General features: G+C 51.9%; 7 protein-coding genes across 7 annotated transcripts; 6 read left to right on the forward strand and 1 right to left on the reverse strand.

Moving 5' to 3' along the window:
- Positions 1–330: 330 nt before the first annotated feature.
- Positions 331–2,658, forward strand: AA0111_g8388 (Transmembrane protein 184; the record flags this gene model as incomplete). The annotated part of the gene is made up of 7 exons (XM_028654829.1): positions 331–461; positions 512–529; positions 581–634; positions 682–769; positions 818–1,855; positions 1,904–2,310; positions 2,364–2,658. 7 exons carry the CDS (start codon positions 331–333, stop codon positions 2,656–2,658), a joined length of 2,031 nt encoding a protein of 676 aa, XP_028503897.1.
- A 2,517-nt stretch (positions 2,659–5,175) lies between these two features.
- AA0111_g8389 (hypothetical protein) lies at positions 5,176–6,273 on the forward strand (the record flags this gene model as incomplete). Its single annotated transcript, XM_028654830.1, has 1 exon — positions 5,176–6,273. One exon carries the CDS (start codon positions 5,176–5,178, stop codon positions 6,271–6,273), a length of 1,098 nt encoding a protein of 365 aa, XP_028503896.1.
- Positions 6,274–7,436: 1,163 nt separating this feature from the next.
- On the forward strand, positions 7,437–7,772 carry AA0111_g8390 (hypothetical protein; the record flags this gene model as incomplete). Its single annotated transcript, XM_028654832.1, has 1 exon — positions 7,437–7,772. One exon carries the CDS (start codon positions 7,437–7,439, stop codon positions 7,770–7,772), a length of 336 nt encoding a protein of 111 aa, XP_028503986.1.
- Positions 7,773–8,713: 941 nt separating this feature from the next.
- On the forward strand, positions 8,714–10,333 carry AA0111_g8391 (hypothetical protein; the record flags this gene model as incomplete). The annotated part of the gene is made up of 3 exons (XM_028654833.1): positions 8,714–9,488; positions 9,547–10,104; positions 10,155–10,333. The coding sequence occupies 3 exons, from the start codon at positions 8,714–8,716 to the stop codon at positions 10,331–10,333; spliced, it is 1,512 nt and encodes a 503-aa protein (XP_028503987.1).
- Positions 10,334–11,352: 1,019 nt separating this feature from the next.
- On the forward strand, positions 11,353–13,609 carry AA0111_g8392 (hypothetical protein; the record flags this gene model as incomplete). Its single annotated transcript, XM_028654834.1, has 4 exons — positions 11,353–12,394; positions 12,564–12,992; positions 13,049–13,092; positions 13,286–13,609. The coding sequence occupies 4 exons, from the start codon at positions 11,353–11,355 to the stop codon at positions 13,607–13,609; spliced, it is 1,839 nt and encodes a 612-aa protein (XP_028503984.1).
- A 1,899-nt stretch (positions 13,610–15,508) lies between these two features.
- On the forward strand, positions 15,509–17,191 carry AA0111_g8393 (hypothetical protein; the record flags this gene model as incomplete). The annotated part of the gene is made up of 4 exons (XM_028654835.1): positions 15,509–15,667; positions 15,721–16,097; positions 16,146–16,291; positions 16,338–17,191. 4 exons carry the CDS (start codon positions 15,509–15,511, stop codon positions 17,189–17,191), a joined length of 1,536 nt encoding a protein of 511 aa, XP_028503985.1.
- Positions 17,192–20,886: 3,695 nt separating this feature from the next.
- AA0111_g8394 (hypothetical protein) lies at positions 20,887–22,224 on the reverse strand (the record flags this gene model as incomplete). The annotated part of the gene is made up of 1 exon (XM_028654836.1): positions 20,887–22,224. One exon carries the CDS (start codon positions 22,222–22,224, stop codon positions 20,887–20,889), a length of 1,338 nt encoding a protein of 445 aa, XP_028503990.1.
- Between the last annotated feature and the right edge of the window lie 624 nt (positions 22,225–22,848).

The following is a 22,848-nucleotide window of genomic DNA, read 5'->3' on the forward strand; positions in this document are numbered from 1 at the left end:
ACGCACTATGAGGCAGCTGGAGATGGCGCTACCCAAGTGCTAAGGACAGGGCCGATTGATGTTCGAGGCGCGACACGCAGGATGCGCGTCATGGGCGCCGTGCATGGAAAGCGAGCTTGGACCTGTTCTGCCTCTCCGCAAACCTACCACACTGTGGAGGGCGAACGTGCACAGGACCACACGCACGACACCGGGTGGCAGTCGACAGCACACACACCATGGCTGCGATCCATCGCTAGTACCATCGTCTGCCTTCTCTTCTCCCTACTGACCCCACGACTGCGACTGCCGCTTCTTTCGTGTTTGTTTGCTCGCCTACGCCGCCCCAACATGGCTTCAGGCACCCTCCCACAAGACGTTACCGGCGCCGACTTGTCTGGCGGCACCGGTGCTCGCTTTGCACGTGCTGTCATCATTGTAGCAGGCGTATGCGCTCTTGTCGCGAGTCTAGTTACTTTCGTGTAGGTGGTAGAGCCTCTATCTTGCATGACTCGAGCTGACGTAGTTGTAGTGCTGTCTGGTTACAAACGTGAGAGCGAACCGGCCGACCGCTGGCGCCCGTATGCTGAACAAGACATAGGAAGAACTACCGTAAACCGGTGCTACAGCGATATGTCATCCGTATCTTGCTCATGTATGCACTCTCTCCAGCAGTCGTATGTCATTGCTCATATCATAAAGGGTCCCCATCTACGCAGGCGCATCATGGGCCAGCTTGGTGTCGACTATTGCAGCGTCCTACGTGGAGCCCTTCAGAGACGTTTACGAGGTACATACAATCTCTCCCTCTGGCAACTATCACTGACGCATGGCTCAGGCCTTCACCATCTACACCTTCCTCCAGCTGCTTATCAACTTCATCGGCGGCGAACGCGCCCTCATCATCCTCATGACCGGCCGCCCGCCCGTATCTCACCTGTGGCCGCTCAACCTCGTCTGCTCCAAGATCGACATATCCGACCCACACACTTTCCTCGCCATTAAGCGTGGAATCTTGCAATACACGTGGGTCAAGCCTCTTCTGTCTGTGGCGACCATCATCATGAAGGCTACCGGTACATACCAGGAAGGATACATAGGATGGACTTCTGGCTACTTCTGGAGCGGCATGATCTACAACGTCAGCATCACGATCAGTTTGTACGCCCTCGCCATGTTCTGGGTGTGCATGTCTACTGATCTTAAGCCCTTCCGGCCCATGCCCAAGTTCTTGTGCATCAAGGGCATCATCTTCGCCTCTTATTGGCAAGGATTCTTCCTTTCCATCCTTGTCTTCTTGGGAGCCATTCCAGACGACGTACCTGGCTACAGCCCCGATAACTTGGCCGCTGCTATACAGGATGCTCTTATCTGCTTCGAGATGCCACTCTTTGCACTTGCCCATTGGTATGCATTTTCCTGGCACGACTATGCCGACGATACCATCTCTGCCGCACGGTTACCCGTCAAGTACGCTCTGCGTGACGCATTTGGCCCTCTGGATCTCATCCAAGACACCAAAGAAACTTTTGCTGGTAAGAACTATGAATATCGGTACTTTGATGCGCGCGACAACGTTTTGGCACACGAGGAGTCATCATCGCGTGCTGCACGTATGGCTGAGGGCATGCGATATGAACGAGGAGGAAAGGGCAAGTACTGGATCCCTAAGCCTGGACAAGGATCAGAACATGAGCCCCTTCTCAGCAAAGTTACATCGAGCCGCGCCAGAGCCATGAGCCCCGGGCCACACAAGGCTCTCAAGGGCGAGGGTGCCAAGTACGGTACACCAGACACGGTCGAAGAGCCCAACCTGGACGCCGAGGAAGAGCGCTTATATGATAACGCTCGTGAACTCGAGTTCGGAGACTGGAACGTAAGTAGGCACCTCTCAAAGATGGGTTTCGATCTAACCAAGCTGCAGTATCCCGTTATCGAAGCTCACCGTCCGTCTCGCGAAGACCGCATGTACGCCGACCCGAACATTCTGACCGCATCGACCAACCGGAACCTGCTGCAACCCACCAAGGAGAACAAACGGAGAAGGAAGAGCCAGATTCAAGACATTCAGGACTCTGCAGACAAGGGCAAACAGCGCAGTCATTCGAGCGAAGGAGAATCTTCTCGCTCAAAGTCATCTCATTCCAAGTCGCGCGCCCCATTCGCCAACCTTCTCCGCCAAAAGTCGTCTTCCTCAAGCTCAGCCAAATCTGACAAGAGCCAACTTGTGGATCTTGTCGTGGAGGATCATCAAGCTGAGGAAGTCGATCGTGTCAGGGCACGCAAGGAAGGTGGTCCGGGATGGAACGAAGTTCCTTCTAAGCACTTTGTGTAAGTTTGCTCTCCACATCCGGGGTGGCGTATGAGACTAATGAAGATTGCAGCAAAACGTACCAGGCGGGCGAAGAAGAAGAGGTTCGAGAGGGCTTCAACCCAGATGAGCCTGAGGCACAGAACCCAGAAGCTGAGCATAACCTGAACTATCCGTTCACGGAGAACCAAAGCGAAGAGGAGCAGAGAAAGAATGATATCAAACCACACATCGTCAGCGAAGCCAACCACTGGGAATCACGCGATGTCAGCAATCAGAAGACGCAAGATGAGGACGAGAACGATGATCACCCCAGCCCGTCCTACGGCAGTTTCAGGGAAGAGCGCAACGCCTGGAATGCCGACTGATGACACATCTACGATTCCGATTTCCTGGAAGGTTACTTCGTCAGATTTTGGGCCGACGATCTGTTTTATACCCCAGCTCATGTCACATATTACACCTTGCGATATATTTTCTGCGGCGTTAGAATGTCAGCGATTTCCTTGTTTGGTCGGATAAAATCGAAACCTTGACCACGAAGATGTTTATCGCACTTTGAACTAACAAGCGCAGCTTGCGGTCCAACATGCATACGTTTCCGGTGTCGTCCCAAAACATGCAGCCTATCAATCCAAGCCCTAGTGGATGTCTGTGTCGTATTCCTAATCGAAACGCAGGTGGAGATTTTGTCTCCCGTGCGATGCTTCTGCAGAGTAAGGCGTCCAGGTCTGCCTTGATGTGCTGGCACCAGCAAAACTCAGTACGACGAAAAGATGCTTTGAGAAACAAGAAAAGCCCGCTCTTGGTTTCGATTGGGAGAGAGGGGTTGCGAATTTTTCTATGCTTGTTTCAAGAATGATTCGTCTCACCAATCGCACACTGCTAACCAAAAGGTATTTTGTGAGAAGTGACGATAAGCTAACCGATTCGCTGCAGCGCGGATCCTGCGATGCACGCAAGTGCGGGAGGGAACTTGGCGAGAGCCTCCACGACCGATGGGTCGGGCGTGCACGCGATTTACAACTACCGAACAAAGCATTCGGCCCTCATCGATTTCAACAACACCATCATCTATCGGAATCTGCCTCTGCAAAAATTCTCAAACAATGACGTTCGTTGCGTTGTGCATGTTTCAAACTTCGCAAATAGCATCCAGTGTTCCAAGGCATCCCCGCACTGTCATGATGATCCGCTCGAGGACGCGACAGCTGTGCGCATGCTCGAACATACCCGATATGAAGCAGCAGCCCTGGTGCCAGACTGTCCAACGAAGGGGAACCCAGCACGCCACATGCCGACAAGGCTTCTGGCAGTTTCAAGCCGCAAGCGCTATTGCCTTGTCACTGGTCCACGTTACTGCAAGTCTCCGCTCTGCCTTGAGCGCTTACTCTATTCCCCTGGCCAATCAAACCCCACACCCTACCATCTCAACTCAATGCACGCAAGCCTCAACGCGAACTAACTTGTGAGTTTAACAACCACCATGGTAGGGGTGCGCTGCCATTGGGCGCCTACGGAAAGGTAAGGGACAGGCCTCATCTATAACATGCGAGCCACTGTCGTCCTGTGAGCTGCGAGTGGTTTGCTGTTCCTGACGGCCAGAACCTACAGGCTTGCGCATTTCAGAAGCGAACCACCAGTTGCGGGACAACACATTCGTCGACAGGCTGCGACTTTATCCGAATGGTTCGCGCAGTCAGCCTTTTTCTTTCATCCTTACCATACTTTCCTGCCTTCTTCTACCCTCTTGCTAGTATCTATTAGTCTTTGCTTTTGCCTTCTTCGGGCGCGACATTCTCTACCACGCTTCTCGTTCGACTGTTCTGGATTGTTTTGATGATGGATTGTTAGCTGTACTGGTCTACAGCAGAAAAAGAAGATGAATTACGGAAGGATGCAAGAGAAGGAACCAAGGTCCCCATGGCTGGCCATTAAATTTGGATGCTGTGCATCGAAAGAAGACCTTGCGAACGATGGAAGCGACGCGCTGAGAGCTACTGGTATGTCTGAACTTCCCTTTCACTCTTCATCGTTACGTCTACTAGTTCTTGTTGCGCTCTCTTTTCGCGCTCAACATCTTCGCCGTCTCCTTTGTCTGTTCTCACCGACAGCCCACTGGTGATCTTCAACTCCAACCTTCTTGTTGAGATGCATCATGCAGCTCTTGCGTTTCCCTTAATATCGTTAATGCGCGACTATATCCGGACGATGGTTTCCAACATCCTTCCAATATGTTGGGACCATATCGGGTAATCTCGATTAATCTAACATGATGCTAACGCTTTTGATCAATAGGCGAGACTGATATGCGGATATGCTACGAACAACCGCGACCCGTACCACAGCCTTGCGTTGAGCCAATACAACAGCGTCCATCAACGAGCCAGTCGATGAGCCGTCATGTCTCGCAATGGGTTTCCAACAGTCGCGAATACGCAGCACGTGCCTCATCTCGTGCGAGTATTTCGACCCTTGCGCGACCAAAACGTTCACACTCTCGACCCAGCATTAGTCGTCCAACTGACTTCCGCCACTTTGATGGTCTTGATGATATACCCTCAACTCTCAATGACGCTTCCATGCCCATCCGCCGCCGTCGTAGCTTTCGCCCCCTTGAGCTGTCTATCTATCTTCCCGACGGCTGTGGTCATCTATCTCCATTGCCTGATTTCGACGGTCAAGATGAATGGAATAGTCTACAATCGCAGCTAGAGCGTCCTGCTGAGGCACACATTAGGGTGAGAGACTCACGTACGAGCTCTATATCTTCAGAACCTTCTTTCATCATTCAACGTAAACCAGTCGGTGGGCAATCTCGACGGAACAGTGTTCAAAGTCAGAAGAGCACCACCACGCACGAGAGGAGACTCTCAGGAACCACCATGGGTACTATGGCTACGCCTACACTGGCATACCTCCCAGAGCATTCACAGATTACTGGTGATCAGATACTTGAGAGACCTACCATTCAGCGTTCGCGCACATCTGGTACCTTGTCACCTGCTCGTGTACTCTCACGTCTACCATCGCCATCGCGCAATCGTGCCAGTACTGCACCGTCCTCTCGACCAGGCAGTCTCCGTCGTACCAAGACCGATGTGGATGATGCTATTCGCGAATTGAACACCATCATTGAGGAACGCCGTGCCAGCGCGTATCGCACGAACGCTCAATCACCCGCGCTTGTCAACCGTCCCCCACCCTCTCCGTCTCACCACGTGCCCTACATCGCGCCATCCATGCGCATGCATGTCCGTTCCGAAACTCTTTCGGATATCGGCTCTGCGTTCTCTGCCCCTCTGAGCTTCAAGCCGCTTCCCCCCACCCCAGAGGCAGGCACCCCAGCCCGCCGGGCAACAATGGGACTCAGGCTCGCACCACCTTCCTTCTCCCACACCGGTCCCTTGAACTCGAATCCCATTACACCACCACCACCCGCCACGCCCACTACACCAATCGCCCGGCTAGGAGCCTGGATCAAGCGCTCGACCTCCACTCTGGCATCCAGCTCGCGTCCTACAACCCCGAAAACCGCCGACTCCTTTTACAAGTGCGAACCGCATCCCGCCCTTCCCACCTCGCCTTCGCGTCCTTCAACTGCAGGATCACGCACACTACACATACGTCAAGAAAGCCAAGAGAGCAACGGTACAGCTACCGTTACACTCTTCTCCACATCATACCCTTCCACCCGCTCATCCTCGCCAACCAACTCCCTCTCCACCGTCGCTACATCTTCGCCACCTAGAAAGCTACGTCGTGTTCCTGCGCCTCTGACACTTGTCAAGGAGAAGGAGATTGCTGCTGAGGCTGGCTTGTTGAGTGGAAGAAGTACAAGGGGTTTTATGAATGAGAAGCCGCCTATGAGCCCCAACTTTGATCTACTCAAGGGTATGGAGATTAGTGCTAAAGATGTTGGTGTTAATGGAAGAAGAAGCTTGATGACGCTTAGCCCGGGAGCAGTAGGTGTTGCTTTTTAGATGGTTTGCGTTTGTTATGACTACAGGATTATGATGGGTGGATGGGCTGGAGTTTGCATAGGTATGGGAACACGGCACGAGGTTAGGGTCCAGATCTGGAATGGGGTACTGATGGGATGGCTTTTGCTGTTGTTTTTTTAAACTTCTACTTCTAGCGACTTGGGCATATACCCTCCGATTCCTCCCTACAAAGCTGTCTCGCTTGGTGGGAGGCGGATGCCCAGGCGCGTACCTTAGCTTCTATAATATACCCTTTTCCCTCTACTCTAGAGGTACGCGAACCGCTTTGTCTGTCGAATATTGTTGCTGAGTTCAAAGGCTCAAATCCTTGAGAACGTCATGCTTCGTTCAATATAGCTTCTCTCCATGGGTACCGCTGTGCATGAGACAGACGCTAATACCGTTTCCGTTCTAGCGCTTGTCCAACGCTCGGACTTCGTATGCCATCACCCGTTCTCTCTTCCCCTTACCATGCTTACAAGTGTTTCCTCCTGTTCGACAGCAAAGGAGTAAATAAATCGTAGGAGCTTGCAGCATTTGTATGCAGCTGACTGCTGTACCTACATAACGCCACCAATGATACAAAAATCCCCTTTTCTGTACCATGCGTCGTGGCGCGCGGGTCAGATTTACTCCGAATTCATCGCTCTCGATGTCAGCTGAATCCTTCAACGCTCAGGCTCAGCCTGATCTCAGACCACTTTAGGCCTCACGATCCTAAAGAAGTAATATATGCTAACGAGCTTTCCGCTTAAAGTTGCTGGTAATAGTAGGCCTTGTCAGATCGGCGCGATGTGGAAATGAACGACTATTGATCTTACGAATCATTTCTCCTTGTGCTTTGTGAACGGCAAAGTGGCATACGAGATGGTGTGCAAGTAGCTGTGCTTTTTGCCGTTCGTCTATGAGCCAGAACTGTATTGAATAGTGCGCTGCGTAAGTCGTCTACAATCATAAGATCAACATTTCATTACTCCCAGACATCCATGGCCACGTTCATACATACACCATCGCAATCGACTCTTCCACATCGAAGACTAGGATATATTTCCGATCCACTCGCCGTAAACAATCGAACGATCGTAGCCACCGCCATCCCGTCTGCGACTCACATCACTCCGACAAAGATCCCAAGGTCCTCAACTCCGACCAACCTATATGCAATGTTTCTTCCAACCGGCGCGATAGCGGGCATAGCTGTAGGCGCAGTCTTTAGTGCAGCTACAACGGCGTTTGTGCTGATCCTAATGTATCGCCGGGCCGAAAGGCGCAAGAATATCAGAAGAAATCGAGCCAGCTTGATACGAACTTATGGAAACGAGGCAAAGCCGTATGGCGTCAGTGTTGTTGTGATGGAGCAATCTCTGAAGCCGAGACCTGCAAAGTTCGACTGGAAGATGTTGGAAAGGTACGAGATGCCAGGAGTAGAAATATGGCAGCCGAAGGAGGGACGTCCGGTGGTACAAGAGCTACCAGGTTGCTACGGGGTTGGGAGGTAGAAGTGTTGAGGGTGTTGAAGGGATTCTACATCTGTTCCTTCTTTTGCGAGGTTCGACCTAGTACCTTCCCCTACCGGCTTACAGTCTTCCTTTCCTTTTGCACACGACTAGGCATGCGCTTCCCTCGATAATCTGGACGGCAAAAAAGACCACACAAGCGCTTTGATCCCCAGAACACCTTGTTGTCTTCTTGTACATACTCAGCATATTCATCGCCATTGGTACCGCAAGTTTGGTGAGCAAATTGTGCATGGGACAAGTAACCTACTAACGTGCGTAGGCTATCACTCAGCAGATATTGCTACTACAGCTCTTTGGACAAGCCTTCATCGTCGCGCATCAGAACAACATGCATGATTCGCTATAGGCACAAACACAAGCACCCATACACACCCAAGTTTTCCCCGAAATCGCAACATTATGTCGTCGTTTGTGGTTTTCGGTAGTCCTGGGGACGGCGAAACTTGTTCTCCTACGAGCGATGATTCCAACGCGGATTTGTATGAAGCAGATCTCCCCAAATCCCTGACCAATGAGCTACGTACCTTCGTAAGCAGAGGCAGATCGGACAGCGCGACGCCAGACATAGATGCCACGGTCGAAGAAGAGTCTGATGCAGTTGCTATAAACGTGGAAGGTCGTACCTCACCGGGCTCTTCCTATCGGGTGAGACACCCATTGCGAATTATTAGCATACGCAGCTAACTTCCTAATAGTATGTTCTTACGGTATCCTATACTTTTCCCTTTGCAAGAGGACCTAGCAACAGCGCGTAGTACTCTGCTATCTACATACATCACTCTGGAAAACATCAAAAGTCCTACTGTCTATGTAGCAGGCAGAGTTCTACGACAATGTGCTAACAACTTCACAGCCCTTCCATTGCGAGAAGAGGTTCCTGGGATGCAATTGATGCTGCTACTGCAGAACGAAGGGCCAACATGCAACAATCCATAGCTGCACAGGAGGTGCATGCCTTGGAGCGGTGTGACGAATTGAGATCTCGCATCTACTGTAAGGCTACCGAAAGCCTCAAAGCACCAGAGCCGCTTATCATACCCGAGCCTTGGGTACTCTCAGAAGCACCCGTACAGAGATTGGTCGAGCACCCCTTTATGTTTCAACGCTATCTAGAGTTGGAGCGGGGTATCCTTGATTTGATTGAGATTCGAAAATATTTCCTGGAATCACAGATCTGCAAGTCCCCTCAACTCCTCATAATGCCTCAGTTCCGCCAAGAGATCAAATCTCTTAAGATCCTCGAGAGGCGACGAGAGGATATCGTGGCAAGCCGGTTGCTAGTTGACCTCATACTCGAAGTTTTCCGTCACGTAACGGCTAAGCTTCTCATTGATATCACGAGAAAGGACGAAAAAAAGAAGGCACCCATATCCGACGCATGCTACCGCCTCATAGCTTATTCGAAGTACCCAGGTGGTGTTAATGAGCTCATTATCGCAGCTCAAAATATCGAGGAAATGGAATTCGAATACCTACCGTGGCGATACAATGCTCTGAACCCTTCATGGGCGACTTCACCAACGCCATCGTTGCCAGAGTCCGCCCCAGTCTTCGCACAGAACTCTCCACCAGCCGATGAAATACGAACTTCTCCAGAGCAACTTTCCTCGCTACCATCGACAGAAGACACACCACTCAAGGATCCCACTCGTCTACGTGTCAAGTTCCAAGATTGCCTGATGACAAGGACTCCAGGTGAGTGAAATCCGTCTTAACCTTTCAGATCAGCTGGTTAACAATTTACTATTGCCAGATGTCTGGAGAAAGATAAAGAAAAGCCTACCAGGTATCTCATCTAGTCCACGCAAGCCATTGGGTAAGCCAGTCCCGCAATTTAGACCTCAACGAGCGGTACAAACGGGAGGAAGAGGACATCGTCGAAACTCAGATATGTCATACCTGACACAACCTATCGTAATGATGGGATTACCCTCAACACCGTACGAATTCCCGTTTGACAATCCGCAGTCGCTTGTGCCAGCACCAACTCAACGAGAGCATATACAAAGACCACCAGAGCGCGCAGGTTTCGGGAAGAGTCACCATTTCCTCACTACTTCTATTGGCCAAAGGTCTATGTCCACTCGACCGGACGCTGCTCACCCACAAGATGCTTGGTCCGCAGCGACCGGTTCGAAACGTCGAGCGAGTGAGGAAATTCGCTCCGCAGACCACGGCGAGCCTAAGAAAGCTAGAATATCTAATTCAAACGAAGCTTGCCTGATCAGCCGCAATGATAGCATCAGCAGTGTAGATCGAACCCAGGAGGATGGCAAATATGATGCAACAGGAGATGGAGATACGGAGATGAGTATGTCGCCCTCCTTCTTGCTCATCCCAGGACACTGATGAATTGATCAGTTGGCAAAGATCCCCCGCCATCGAAAACACCGACTCCCAGAATGGCAGCGGCGCTTGCCATAGCTCAAGCGAAGAGGGACGCAAAGTACACGAAAGAGCGCTCTTATTGGCTCTCTGAAGGCGGGGGCGATGGTAGCATGTGGGATAGAGGGTACGGGTGGGAAAGTGAAGAGGATTAGAAGGCTGGGTTACCAAACGTTGCAGATGCGTGACTATCAGTATCGTTGGTGCATGAAGCGCAATTGCTAGCGCCGCTCAGGAAGAAACTCCTTTCTCTACGTTCTGCATCCAAGTATACCATAGCCCATATGTGCTCGATGTATCCTGCATTTGCCTACGTCAAGGACGGGTTGCCTCTAGGTTTGTATTTTAATCAAGTACGACTTACGAGGCACGAGCTTGTTACTGCTTGCATATCCCATGACACATCATCACGCGTCCGATGCTAGAACCATCATCTACGAAATAAATATGCCCTTACACCAAAGATCGAAATTGTTACGCCAAGTCCACGTGCGCTCCTCCTATTCGCCCCCGTCTTTCGTCTTCCACCATCCTTCATCCTTCTATCACCCGTCCCTTCCACCGCCACACCTGCTCAAGCCTCGCCTCCTATAATCCGCATGCGACAATAACACACGTGTCTTATCTCTCCCGTCTGATTGATAGCAATGTCCCTAGATCGCTTCCCCACCGCTAGCGGAACCCGCCGCCCAATCTCCCAGCATCCCGCTTTCGCACCAATCACCGTCCACCTTCCCGAAGTAGCTACGACCTCGGCCCGCGCCCAGCCAGGGTCCCGCACCCCAGCACCTCGAAAGCAAGCCAATGACAGCACACGCGCCGCAGCACGCGTCGATAAAGTGGTCAAGCACGACAAGAAAGTCTGTGGTATTGCCAAGAGGCATCGGAGCTCGCGCGTGAGCGGCGAGATGCTATCCTCCTGCTCTGATAGGCAAGTGCAACTATGAGTTAGTGACGGTGGATTGTCAACGGCTAGGCCGGGCGGCGATGCGGCGATAAAAGTCAGGAACAGGTCAAGTGTAGTGTAGTGTAGCGCGATCGTCATTGATAGAGCACCGGGACCGGGTTCTTGGAACGCATGGTTGCATGGCAGTATGGGGATTATAAGAAGATAGGGCCGGAGCATCAGTTTTTTTGGAGGATACCATTCCGAATCACTTTCGTTCCATTCGTTATGGCGCCCCTAACACGGTTCCTCGCCCTCTCGGCGTCTGTGGCAGTGTCTACTGCGCTTACGATTGCAGAGATCAATGGCAACAAGTTTCTCTCGCCTTACAAGGACCAGACCGTTTCGAACGTAACCGGTGTTGTCACAGCGAAGGGGCCCGATGGCCTTTGGTTGCGATCGACAAAGCCCGACAGCGATGAACGGACATCCGAGTCCTTGTACGTTTTCGGTCGCACCTTTGGCGCGAATTTGACTGTTGGCGATACCATTGTCGTAGGAGGAAAGGTGCTCGAGTACCGCTCGAATAAGGACTACATCTACCTGACTGAGCTTTCGGCACCAGTATTACAGGGGCGACTCAGCTCAGGAGCTGCCGTAAAGCCGCTGGTCATTGGCAAAGATACTCGCGACCCACCGAACGAGCAGTACAGCAGTTTGGATGGCGGAGACGTTTTCGCTGTGCCAAACAATGTATCGCAGATCAGCGTTGCGAACCCTGAGCTGCAGCCTAAGAAGTACGGTCTCGACTTCTGGGAGAGCTTGTCTGGCGAGTTAGTTACGGTCAAGAAGCCTACTGTGCTTACCAAGCCCAACCAATTCGGCGATACATGGGTTGCTGGAAACTGGAAGGTGTCGGGTCGCAACGACCGTGGTGGATTGACCATCACCGACAAGGATGCCAACCCAGAGACAATCGTCATCGGCACTCCGCTCGACGGAACCAAGAACCCCACTGACGCCAAGATGGGTGATTCAATTGACGAGATTACTGGTATCGTCAGCTACGCTTTCGGTTTCTACCGAATCCTCCCAACGACCGCGATCAAGGTCACCAAGAGCCAGAAGCCTACCCTTCCTTCAGCGACAAAGCTCGTGTCGAACGGTAAATGCGACGGCATCACCTTTGGCGCCTACAACGTGGAGAACTTGGCACCTACGTCTGACCACCATCCTGACCTGGCAAACCACATTGTGAACTACATGAAGAGTCCAGATATCATCTTCGTACAGGAAGTACAAGACGACAACGGTCCTACAAATGACGCAAGTAAGTGTTCTAGAAAGTTTGCTTGACACCGGTTCCCTCGCTGTTCAGATGCGGTATCCGCTAGCGGGCCGCGCACGAGCTGTCCTACCTTTCACGCGTCCTATACATGTTATGATACACACCCTCGGCTTGTGAACCAGTGCATAATTTTAATACTGACCTCTCGCAGTTGTATCCGCAAACCTTACCCTAACCACTCTGACTGCTGCCATCTCAGCTGCAGGCGGCCCCAACTACACATTCACAGACATCGTGCCTGTCGATGATCAGGATGGTGGCCAGCCAGGTGGTAACATCCGTGTCGCCTACCTATACAAGCCAAACCTGATCCGCCTCTACAAGCCCAACCCAGGTGGTTCGCTCGATGCCAACGAAGTGCTTGCTGGCCCGACGCTCAAGTATAACCCCGGACGTATCGAACCCGCCAATGCTGCGTGGACAGCAAGCCGAAAGCCGTTGGCCGCGCAATGGGAGGTTATCGGAAAGGCCGGCGCGAAGAAGTCGGACGTGTTCTTTACCGTCAATGTACACTTTGGCTCCAAGGGAGGAAGCAGCAGCTTGCACGGAGATGCTCGACCACCTGTCAACGGTGGCGTAGGTAAGTTCATCAAACTGAATCAGCTCATACAATAGTCGCTAATAATGCGCTTCTAGACGACCGTCTTGAGCAGTCCCGTCTCACCGCAAACTTTGTCAAGGTACGTTCAAATGTCGGTTGCGGCTCTATGCGGCACGGCGGCGCGGAGAGGGGTGGCTGCAGCAAGCTTCTCGTACCTTCGTCCTTCGGTGTTACCAAGAACGCCATCTTCGCACGAAAGGAATGCCCTTTTCTGCCCCTGAATCATTGGAATTGGCGAAAAAGACGAGAACATGGCTGACAGTGGAATACAGGATATCCTCTCAAAGGACAAGAACGCCCGCATCGTGACTGCAGGCGACTTTAACGAATTTGCCTTCGTGCAGCCCCTGGAAGAGTACACCAAGATCAGCGGACTCAAGGACATGGACGAGGTAGTCAAGATTGACGAGCTCGAGCGGTATACTTACCTTTTCGACATGAACGCCCAAGAGTTGGACCACATGTTCGTCTCGCCGTCTTTGGCAAAGAAGAGCAAGGCGGAGTTTGAACACATTCACGTAAACACATGGCCAGAATACGACGCGCAGATCAGCGACCACGACCCATCGGTTGCCAGACTGGATGTTTGCGCTTAGACGACGTTGCATACGATAGTTTGCTAGACGCGCATAGCCGACGTCCGCGCTTGATAACACAGATAAATGAATACCAAGAGATAATGCGACCCTGATTCTAGGTGCTCTCGCGAAGCAAAAAAGCAATAAACGCTTGTTGGGGCTTACCTTGCATCTGCTTCTAAATTCGGTGTTGAGATGTCAGTATTGAGTATGGATACCGTCTTTTTATTGCGGCGTGGTTGGTCGCAGAGCCAGGCAATCTCTCTTGAAGCATGTTTACGAAAAGGCGAGCGCACGTTCCCGGCGCTGACGGCTCGCAATGCGGCTGGGGAGCCCTGCGATAGGCGGGAGTATTTGACATGCATTTCGAGTGCGTCGCAGCAACGCAACTAGATGATCGTGCAGCACGTAATTGGGAGATGCAGAGCGTTGAGATGGTGCAAGCAGGCGAGGGGCGAAGTCAACGTTCGCTGATCTGCCTGGAAGCCGTCCGACGGCCACGCGACGAGCACATGGGCGATCAGCTTGGTGTGCTCGTTGGCGTTTCTAGGCATGACATCGTCTACGCCGTCTTGATGTTTGGATTCGTAGGCTATCCGCCGGGGCAGCGCAACGATTACAAACTGTCTGCGATACCGCTGCGGGGCCACGTGCGAGTAACGCAAATCTTGCTGCAAATGCCGCGCCCAGTGTCGCTTGAACACCGTGGTCCGGGTCCAGCGGACGTTCAAAGTTACCAGAGACCAATGCTATTGCTATCCATGATGCTTGTAGGCGGCCATGCAAGGACTAAGCAGCTTCCATTGTTCCGCTGGCGCCGTGGGCGTTGGATGGTGCTGGCGAATTGCAGGAGGCCAGTGCTCCATTTATCCGACGCACCAATCTGGGCTCTCGTAAGCTCTACCCCCGGTAGCGGACAGCGGGACTCTCGAGAGCACACCAGGCAAGTCCAGCACCTGGTGAGCGGGGCGGCCTAATCAAGTCCGGCTGATTTTAGCATTGCCAAGCCACTCCACAATTCCCCAGATGGCGGGGAAGAGTCCGCCGTTTGATGTGCGTTCCGCTGCTGGAAACTCAACACCACATCGTGGATATCGTCCATTTCTGGACTCTGTAACACGGCGCCACCGAAATCGCGGAACGAAGCACTGTGAAAAGCTTCGTCCTGCCGGCTGAAAAGCAACACCCTGCCGCCGCGTCCCTTATCCGCGGCTCCATGCTGGAGGGCGTTGTGCCAAGGTCTTGGGTGGCGCTTTTGCGAGGCTTCGAATGGTCGCGTCGGCGGTGCCCAGAACTTCCATCTAACGCAAGTCCCGGTCGTTCTGGAACGCAGCAAGTTCCTAATACATGTGCTTGGCCCGGGGCGACGAGGGGCTCTGCCTAAACACCGACATGGTGGAATAATTGCTTTCGTATGCGCCGCAGTGCTATCGGTCCGCAGTCCTGGCATAGGGATGGGAGTTGGGAGGCTGAAACCCAATCTAAGGACACCCGCTTGGTTTGGATCCGCTGAGTAGACGTCCAACATGATCGGTGAAGCACAAACCATTGTGGATTTCGGCAGCAAGTCGGTTGGTGACAGATTTGACAAACCTAAAGGCAACGTGGTACCGCAGCCGCTAGCGCCAAGTCGAGATATCGCATCATGCCCCCTTCGGCGCCTTACCACCGCCACGCTCGGACGCAGTAATTGACGGGCTAAGTCAGATCCACAATCTTGTCCCATCCAACCGCCCCATGGGGTCCCGGGTCGCGCTAGCAGCCTAGTCCTATCAACCCCAGCAGGGTCCGTCTCGTTTCGGGAGACACACCTACGGCGTTCGCGAGCCTGAGTACATATAGAGACACTTGGCTGCCCCTCTTGAATGTGTTTCCTCAGACTCTTGTACTCCAGTCCACCCCGAGGCACCAAACACCATGGCAGCCGTACAACAGAAATCCAGCCTCGAGGCCAACGAGAAGGGCCAGGCCATCTATGCCAACGATGTCAGCAGCTCCCAGATCAGTTCTCCGAGTGATATCGAGGAGTATCCCGACCCAGATGCCGGCAAAAGCGATGAGGAGCGCGCCAGACTCGTACGTCTCTCTCTTTCCTCTCGACTGTTCTGCGACGTACTAAAACCATCTAGGACAAAGCACTCGTCTGGAAGATGGACAAGTGGCTGATCCCGTGGCTCTCGCTCTTGTATCTCCTTTCCTTCCTGGACCGTACCAACATTGGAAACGCACGTGTTGCAAACATGGAACCTGCTCTTAAGATGGGAGGTCGTGATTACAACGTTGCCCTTACCATCTTCTTCATCTCCTACGCCGGGTTCGAGCCACTTACCAACATCGCTATCAAGAAATGGTCGCCCCGTGTCTTCTTCACCGCCATCATTCTCGCCTGGGGTGTCATCATGACGCTCATGGGTGTTGTCCACAACAGGGCCGGTCTATTGGCATGTCGGTTCTTCCTCGGAATCGCCGAGGCGGGTCTGTTTCCTGGTGTCAACTACTACCTTTCGTAAGTTACTCTGTCATGGAGCCGGACGTCATGCTAACAATGCGACAGCTGCTGGTACAAGCGCCAGGAACTTGGTTTCCGTGCCGCCCTGTTCTTCTCCGCCGCAGCACTCGCTGGTTCTTTCGGTGGTTTGCTGGCCGCCGCTATCACTGGGATGGACGGAGTAGGCGGTTACGAAGGTTGGCGATGGATCTGTATGTTCCCACATCCTAACCATGTTACTTTTGCTAATCTGAATAGTCATCATTGAGGGTCTGATGACAGTCTTTGTCGGTGTCTTCTGTTGGTGGATGGTTTTCGACTTCCCGGACACGGCCCGATTCCTTAACCCCGAAGAGAAGCTACGAGCTGTACGCCGACTCAAGCTGGATGGACAGGCCCGCGCCAAGGTTGGAAGCATCGACCGTCGACATGTATTTGCCGCCCTTCGCGACTGGAAGACCTGGGGGTATGCTGTCATCTACATGGGTTGCCTTTGCCCATTGTACGTTTTCTCGCTCTTCCTCCCGACTATCCTTCTCGCCATGGGTCACAAAGGCACAAAGGCTCAGCTTTTGTCCGTCCCACCTTACGCCTGTGCTGCCGCTTTGACGGTTGCTGTCGGTTGGATCGCCGATAGGACAAAGTTGCGCGGTATCTGCAACATGGCCGTGTCTTTGATTGGATGCATCGGTTTCGCAATGTTGCTCGCCACCACGAACCCGCATGTCCAGTACGCTGCCACTTTCTTAGGCGCCATGGGTATCTACCCCACAGTTTCCAACACGCTGACATGGGCTTCCAACAACGTCGAGGGTTCGCTCAAGCGTGGTGTCATGGTTGGTGTCGTTGTCGGCTGGGGTAACATGAACGGTGTCGTGTCCTCCAACATTTACAACAAGTGGGAGGCCCCACACTACCGCACTGGCCACGGTATCGTCCTTGCCTACATGTTCTTGTTCTTGTTCGGTGGAACTCTCTTCATGCACGTCATGCTGAAGCGTGAGAACAAGCTCAGGAAGGAGGGTAAGCGCGACCACTGGGTGCAGGGCAAGACCGAGGACGAGATCGATGACATGGGTGACGTACGACCGGACTTCTACTACACTACCTAAGCGTCGGTGGTGTCATTGTGTAATTGTGTTTTCGACATCGGCTCTCGCAATCGATATACCAGTAGTTCTTTCAAAACTTATACCCAAAATTGTGGGTGACTTGTTCAATCTTCTATGAATTAATGATGAGTAATGTGGGTTCCATAGAAGGTCAATGACCATGCATCATATGACATGTGGACCTTTGAATTGTACATACCTGTTTTGCATGGCCAACTTGTTTGTGTAAACTATGCCGAAGGTGTTAGTGAAGCCTAGCAGGAGTTGTGGTTTTGGCAGCTGTCGCAACCTCGGGAATCGCAATGAGGCTGACAGCCACAAACTAGCCGCAGTATCCACTGTGCCGTTCGTCCGAGGTAATTTGGGCAATATGCCTTTTGATGCGGGAAAACAATTCCTCGATGAGCCATAGCGACAGCAAACAATCGATGGAATCGTTGGAAGAACAGGTCGATGCATGGAGAGGGTGAGAATGCGGCGTTGGCGATACGCGGCGAGGTTCGTAGTAAGGAAGGTTATGACGTTATCTGCGCGGTGTAAGGAACGGGTGGTCTCCATCGCCAAAACGCACGAACACTTCTTCTTTCTCTCAGTCCTCCTTATCTCCTACATCTCTCGACAGCACATCGCAGACTGTGTGGTGCTTGCCAGTAGTTTCGATAACGATTTCTGTCATCTTGCGCGTAGCTGATTTTGCTACCTTGAAACATTAGTCATGTCATCACCAGCCATTACAGGGAGCTTCGGAGCTACCTTACTCAAAACCTGGATGGATGCATAGAGCACATAGTTCGGCTGTTGGCGGATTCAAGATGATACGATACTGGCGAAGACGTGGAAGACGTTGGAGGGCGAGCGATCAGACAACGAGGACTACGCACAACATATAAGCCCGACATCGCCAGTCTCCCCCACCTCGACGAGACACTCCAAGCCTATGGCACATCTCATAGCATTGGCCCTAAGAAGCAAAGGATGCTGGATTCGCAGAATGCACTGAGGGCAGATCGCCAAGGCACTCCGCGGAGCAGCTTCCGGCTTATATCCGTGGACGAGCATGTCCAAGAGAGCTCAGCGCTTGGGGACCACGTAAGAGAAGGATGTTGATATCCGCTGTACCGAAAGCCTGCACCATGTGAAGAGATGGCGATATTGGCAAATAGTGCAGGCAGAAGATGGGCAACGTCCACTAGATGAATTGTTTGATACTGTGTATTCTTGCTCAGCTAGGTCTTACACGTTGACTAGAAAGTTTCATCCTCGACACATATGAACCATGACACAAATTCTGTAAGAGGAGTCGAATCATAGACGCAAGCGCAACCAGCAACGAGATTTTGGCCCAACCTTCTCTAGAGCAGCGTCCTGTCATTCCTTCTGCTAACTCCTAGATAAACAAGTCCTTGGTCGTAACCGAACCATTGCAATAGAAGATTATCCGAGCCTCGGAGGCACTCGGCTGACAGTTGCAAGAGTAGTTGTCCGAAGAGTGACGTGTAGACTTCTCTATAGAAGGACCATTGTTTACCGGTTAAATATCCAAACCCTTGTCTCCCACCCAGAGGCTTAGCATACTTTGGTTCAGTGTGGGCAGTTTGTAACCCAACATGAACAGTGGAGTGGAGAAGGCGCCGTTGGTCCCCAAAAAACATGTACTAGGCCTACTGCTCCATGTGAGCCACACTTTCCTTCGTCGCACTTGCATGGCGCGTGTCACCCTCAACTGCTCGCGTTTTTTGTTACAAGCGAGGTGTGTGCTGTTGCTGACGTCATGATAAGCAGACGAACTGTCCAAGAGTTCATCGTCTTCTTCTTGGAGTAGATACGAGAAAGGAATCTTGGATTATGGGCTTATGGGCGGGTAGTGTTGATTTTGTGGGTTGAATTCGTTAACAATGTTCTTGGTGAAGTTATAGATCAAAAACTCCGCAGTTCCCAAAGCGACAAGAACAGCGAGGGCAGGAAGAGCGAGACGCATCCTACCAGAGCTTGATAAGCAGCTTGAACATCTCGACGCCCGCAATCATGCTTTGGTTTACATAGCATTTTGGTACACTTTGCTCGGCTACCACCATGCTGGAGAATGATGCACCTCTCAAAATCTCTAGCAGAGAGTATATAGAGAATACAAGTAATACAGGTGCAGAAGCTTGAGCCTGGACATCTATATCTGCTTGAATACAACAGTGATGGATGCTTCAATTGACCAGAGAAAGGTATACTCATGTGACAGTACGGTGTGCCTTTTTGAATGCCGGCCACAGCACGCCATGAGAACGTCAGCTTGCTTTTTTGTTTTTGGAATATCGCAACAATGGAATGCAAGAGAAAAGACAATGAATGATGGGAACTTATATTCGACGGTTTCGGTCGCGCGGATAACAAGCGGATGGTTCGCCAACCAAGAGTCTCGAAGGTTTTCGTTGCTGTACATCATGCGCGCACTGAGACGTATGAAAATGCCGTCTCTAAAAGAGCCCCTGGTCGCTGATATGTAACACACCGTGAGTGTACCTCGAAGATGTAGGCAACATCCAACCTCATTGACAAATCCGATACAATACGGTGAACATCTCTGGGCCACATGATAGCCACACTATATGAGAAATGCAACGCTCTCTGTGTCCGTCACACAGCACCTCGGTCTCTGCTAGTTCGAGCTACTGGAGAAGTTCTCCACATGATACAGGCCGTACATGGTTTTGTGATAATACACCTCAAAAATAGGCTCCAGGGTAGGCTTTTAATTAGCGGAGTTGATTGTCCCGCGGACATGCTGCTGTTCTCATTGTGGTTTGGAATGACTTTGCCAGGAGAAGCCGCAACATAGCATATCAGCTTTGACAATTTTGTGAATGTATGTGAAGTTTGTGATCAAAGGAAGACGGAGAGGTGGGACGAGTTTATATTGCACTTGGATCCAGACCATGGATCGTTGTCCGGTTGTGTTGGAGTTCTATCAGGAACAAAGCGAGACATTCGACATGTGATATGTCTCACTGTCTATCCGACAGAAGCATGGGGATGATACTCACGTTTTGAGAAATGGATTCATACGTCAGTGTTGAACTGCTTTTGGAAACCACAATACTTTTGTTGTGTACGGAGGACTGGATGAGCGCATCAGAGATAAGCTTTTGCACTTATCTTTATGATCGGGGCATAGTGTTCCCCCATGTAGTTCTTCGAATCAAAAGTAGGCCCAAAGTTCGATCATGGATCGATAGTGAATGCATTTTGGAACACTTTTGTAAGCGACGAAAGAGCCATGTCCAATATTTGAACTTCAAAAGCTGATTTCCAAACCGTCCACGCCACATGCCCTTTTGTGATGGGCGTTTTGAATTTCGAGGATATAGAAGATAGGTGTTGAGCAAAAAGGAGAGGAAACGAATACTGAGAGACTACTTATACTCCTGCGACTGGCCATCAGCCGCTCGGCTTTTGGCACATAGTGCCGATGCATACCCCAGCTGGCGAAGTTAATGGAGCGGCAGCGGTCCGTCCCTTCCCTGCCTGCCACATGCACTCACGCAACATCCAGCGCAGGCTCTCCAGTTATCAACGATGATCGAACACACACGCATGTTGGGGGAATCTTGATAGAAGTAATTACAGCTGGCGACGTATCGCTCAGCGGCTGATAAAATGAATATTGGGTATCAAAACTAGAAAGATCGCTATGCTACTTTTGCTCAAGAAGTCAGCTCGGTGACTGCATCCCAAACCGAGGACCAAATCGACCTCCTCTCAACGTGCGATGCCTGACTCTGCTCTGCTAGCAAGCGGCGTGCTTCTTCGAGCTCAGCCTCCCACGCCAACACCGCGTCCTTCTCATCTCGGATCGCAATGTCTGTGGGTGCAAGCGCTGCAGCTTCCTCAATGAGGGTGACGGCTCTGACGCTGTTGGCGGTGTCACGCATCAGCCTCAAGCACCTCGCGTGACGGAACAGCATTTTAGCCGACTGCTGGTTGCTCGGCGTCCATGTAGCGCCGGCGTGCTGCGCAAAACGTGCAGCCGCAGTCTCGCACTTGCGCAGATGCTGGATCGCAACGCGACCGTTTCGCTGCACGAGAGGTCCTTGAGACTGGTCGTTGGCCATGTCCACTTGCAGGAACTGGGCGTGGAAAAGGTTCAGGGTGAAGTAGAGATCGGCGGTCTTGTTCACAAAGTCCTCCCCACCAGCCTTCTGCAGACCGATCCAAGAGGAGCTGTGGCGCATGCGCTCAAGAGTGCGCATTGCATAAGCCCAGGATTCGGAAGCAGAGTAAAAGTTGTTTTGCTGCCATTGGCGCTTGCCGACATCTACACCGGTGCCGATCTCCTCAATTGTCGCGTCAGGCTCTGTCCAGCGGGGCTGTGCGACCTGGTTCCTCACGCTTTCCGCAAGGGCTGCATCGACAAATCCAGAGATCTTGATATCGGGCACACCGCGGAGAGATGACGCAATAGGCTCTAGCAGGCGCTCTTGGATCTTTGGGGTGAAGAATCGAGTGTGCGCGTAGTTCAACCTAATGCTTGCGTTGATGGAGGCGTGCTCGCTTGTGGTCGAGTTCGCGTCCGCCATTACGCTCTCAATGTCTAGCTGCTCGCACAACTTCGGCAAGTCAGATCGGAGCATCATGATCTCGAATTCAGAGAACTGGAATGGAGATGGCGCAAACGCAGGCTTGGAAAGCGTAATGTGCATGACGTGGCCATCGAAAAGGCTCACTTTGCGGGCATCGGTTGTGATTACTGGGATACCTTCGCCGAGAAACAGGTTCCGGGAGTCCAGACCTCGGCAGGTGATGCGGACGAATTGATTGCGCTTAATCATGTAGTCTGACGCTTCTGCGTAAATTTGCTTGTTCGCGCGAAGAAGTGACGATGAAGGGTTGCTTGGGCTGCGTCGGCTCAGCTTGCTGCTCATGCTTGGGTCTTGCTCGACTTCATCTTCCCAGGAGCATAGTAGAAGGTCGTAGATGTTGTTTCGAATCTCTCCAGGTAGATCCAGAAAGCGGAATGGTTGCGTTGCTTGGGTAGAGGACATGATGGCGGTTGTTGTTGTTGTTGTTGATGATGTTTCGTGGGCGTGGATTATTCTGGCAAAGGTTGTTTGGGGTTGTCGCAAGGAGTATGTGTCGCTGTGGAATGTCGCTGTGGTAGTAGGGTTGCTGGGCAAGGAAGTCGCTCAGGAAGTGTTGCTATGGAATGATGCGTGTCAATGATCAAGAAAAAGATGTCGCTGTGGAAGTTTGTCGCTGTGGAAAGTTTGTCGCTGTGGAAAGTTTTTGTCGCTAGGCCTGTTGGGTCTACATATATACTTGACGCATATGATGGGGAGATGTTGAGTAAAAGAAGCGGTAAAAGATTTGATTCGTGTGTCAAGAATCCGCAATTCGCTGGGAAATTTTCGTAGTCTGAGCTCAAACGTGCATGGACTAGATGTGTCGAAAATTGACTCGCGGCTTTCTTTGGGGAAACTCGGGGAGCACGAGCGTTCTTATGCTGGCGGTAGAATGTTCGCCGGATGGGAAGTGGACCCGCGAAACCGCTGCTGGGAAATGTGTCAAGTTTGTCGGTTCAGGCGGATCCGTTAGAGACTGTCGTGCGGAGAAGCGTGAATGGTAGGGCCTGACGCTGCACAGTGATGTCGGTCGAGACAGCGTTAGGC

The sequence above is a fragment of the Alternaria arborescens genome (assembly GCF_004154835.1).
Source record: "Alternaria arborescens strain FERA 675 chromosome Unknown contig_21, whole genome shotgun sequence".
Taxonomy (NCBI): Eukaryota; Fungi; Ascomycota; class Dothideomycetes; order Pleosporales; family Pleosporaceae; genus Alternaria; species Alternaria arborescens.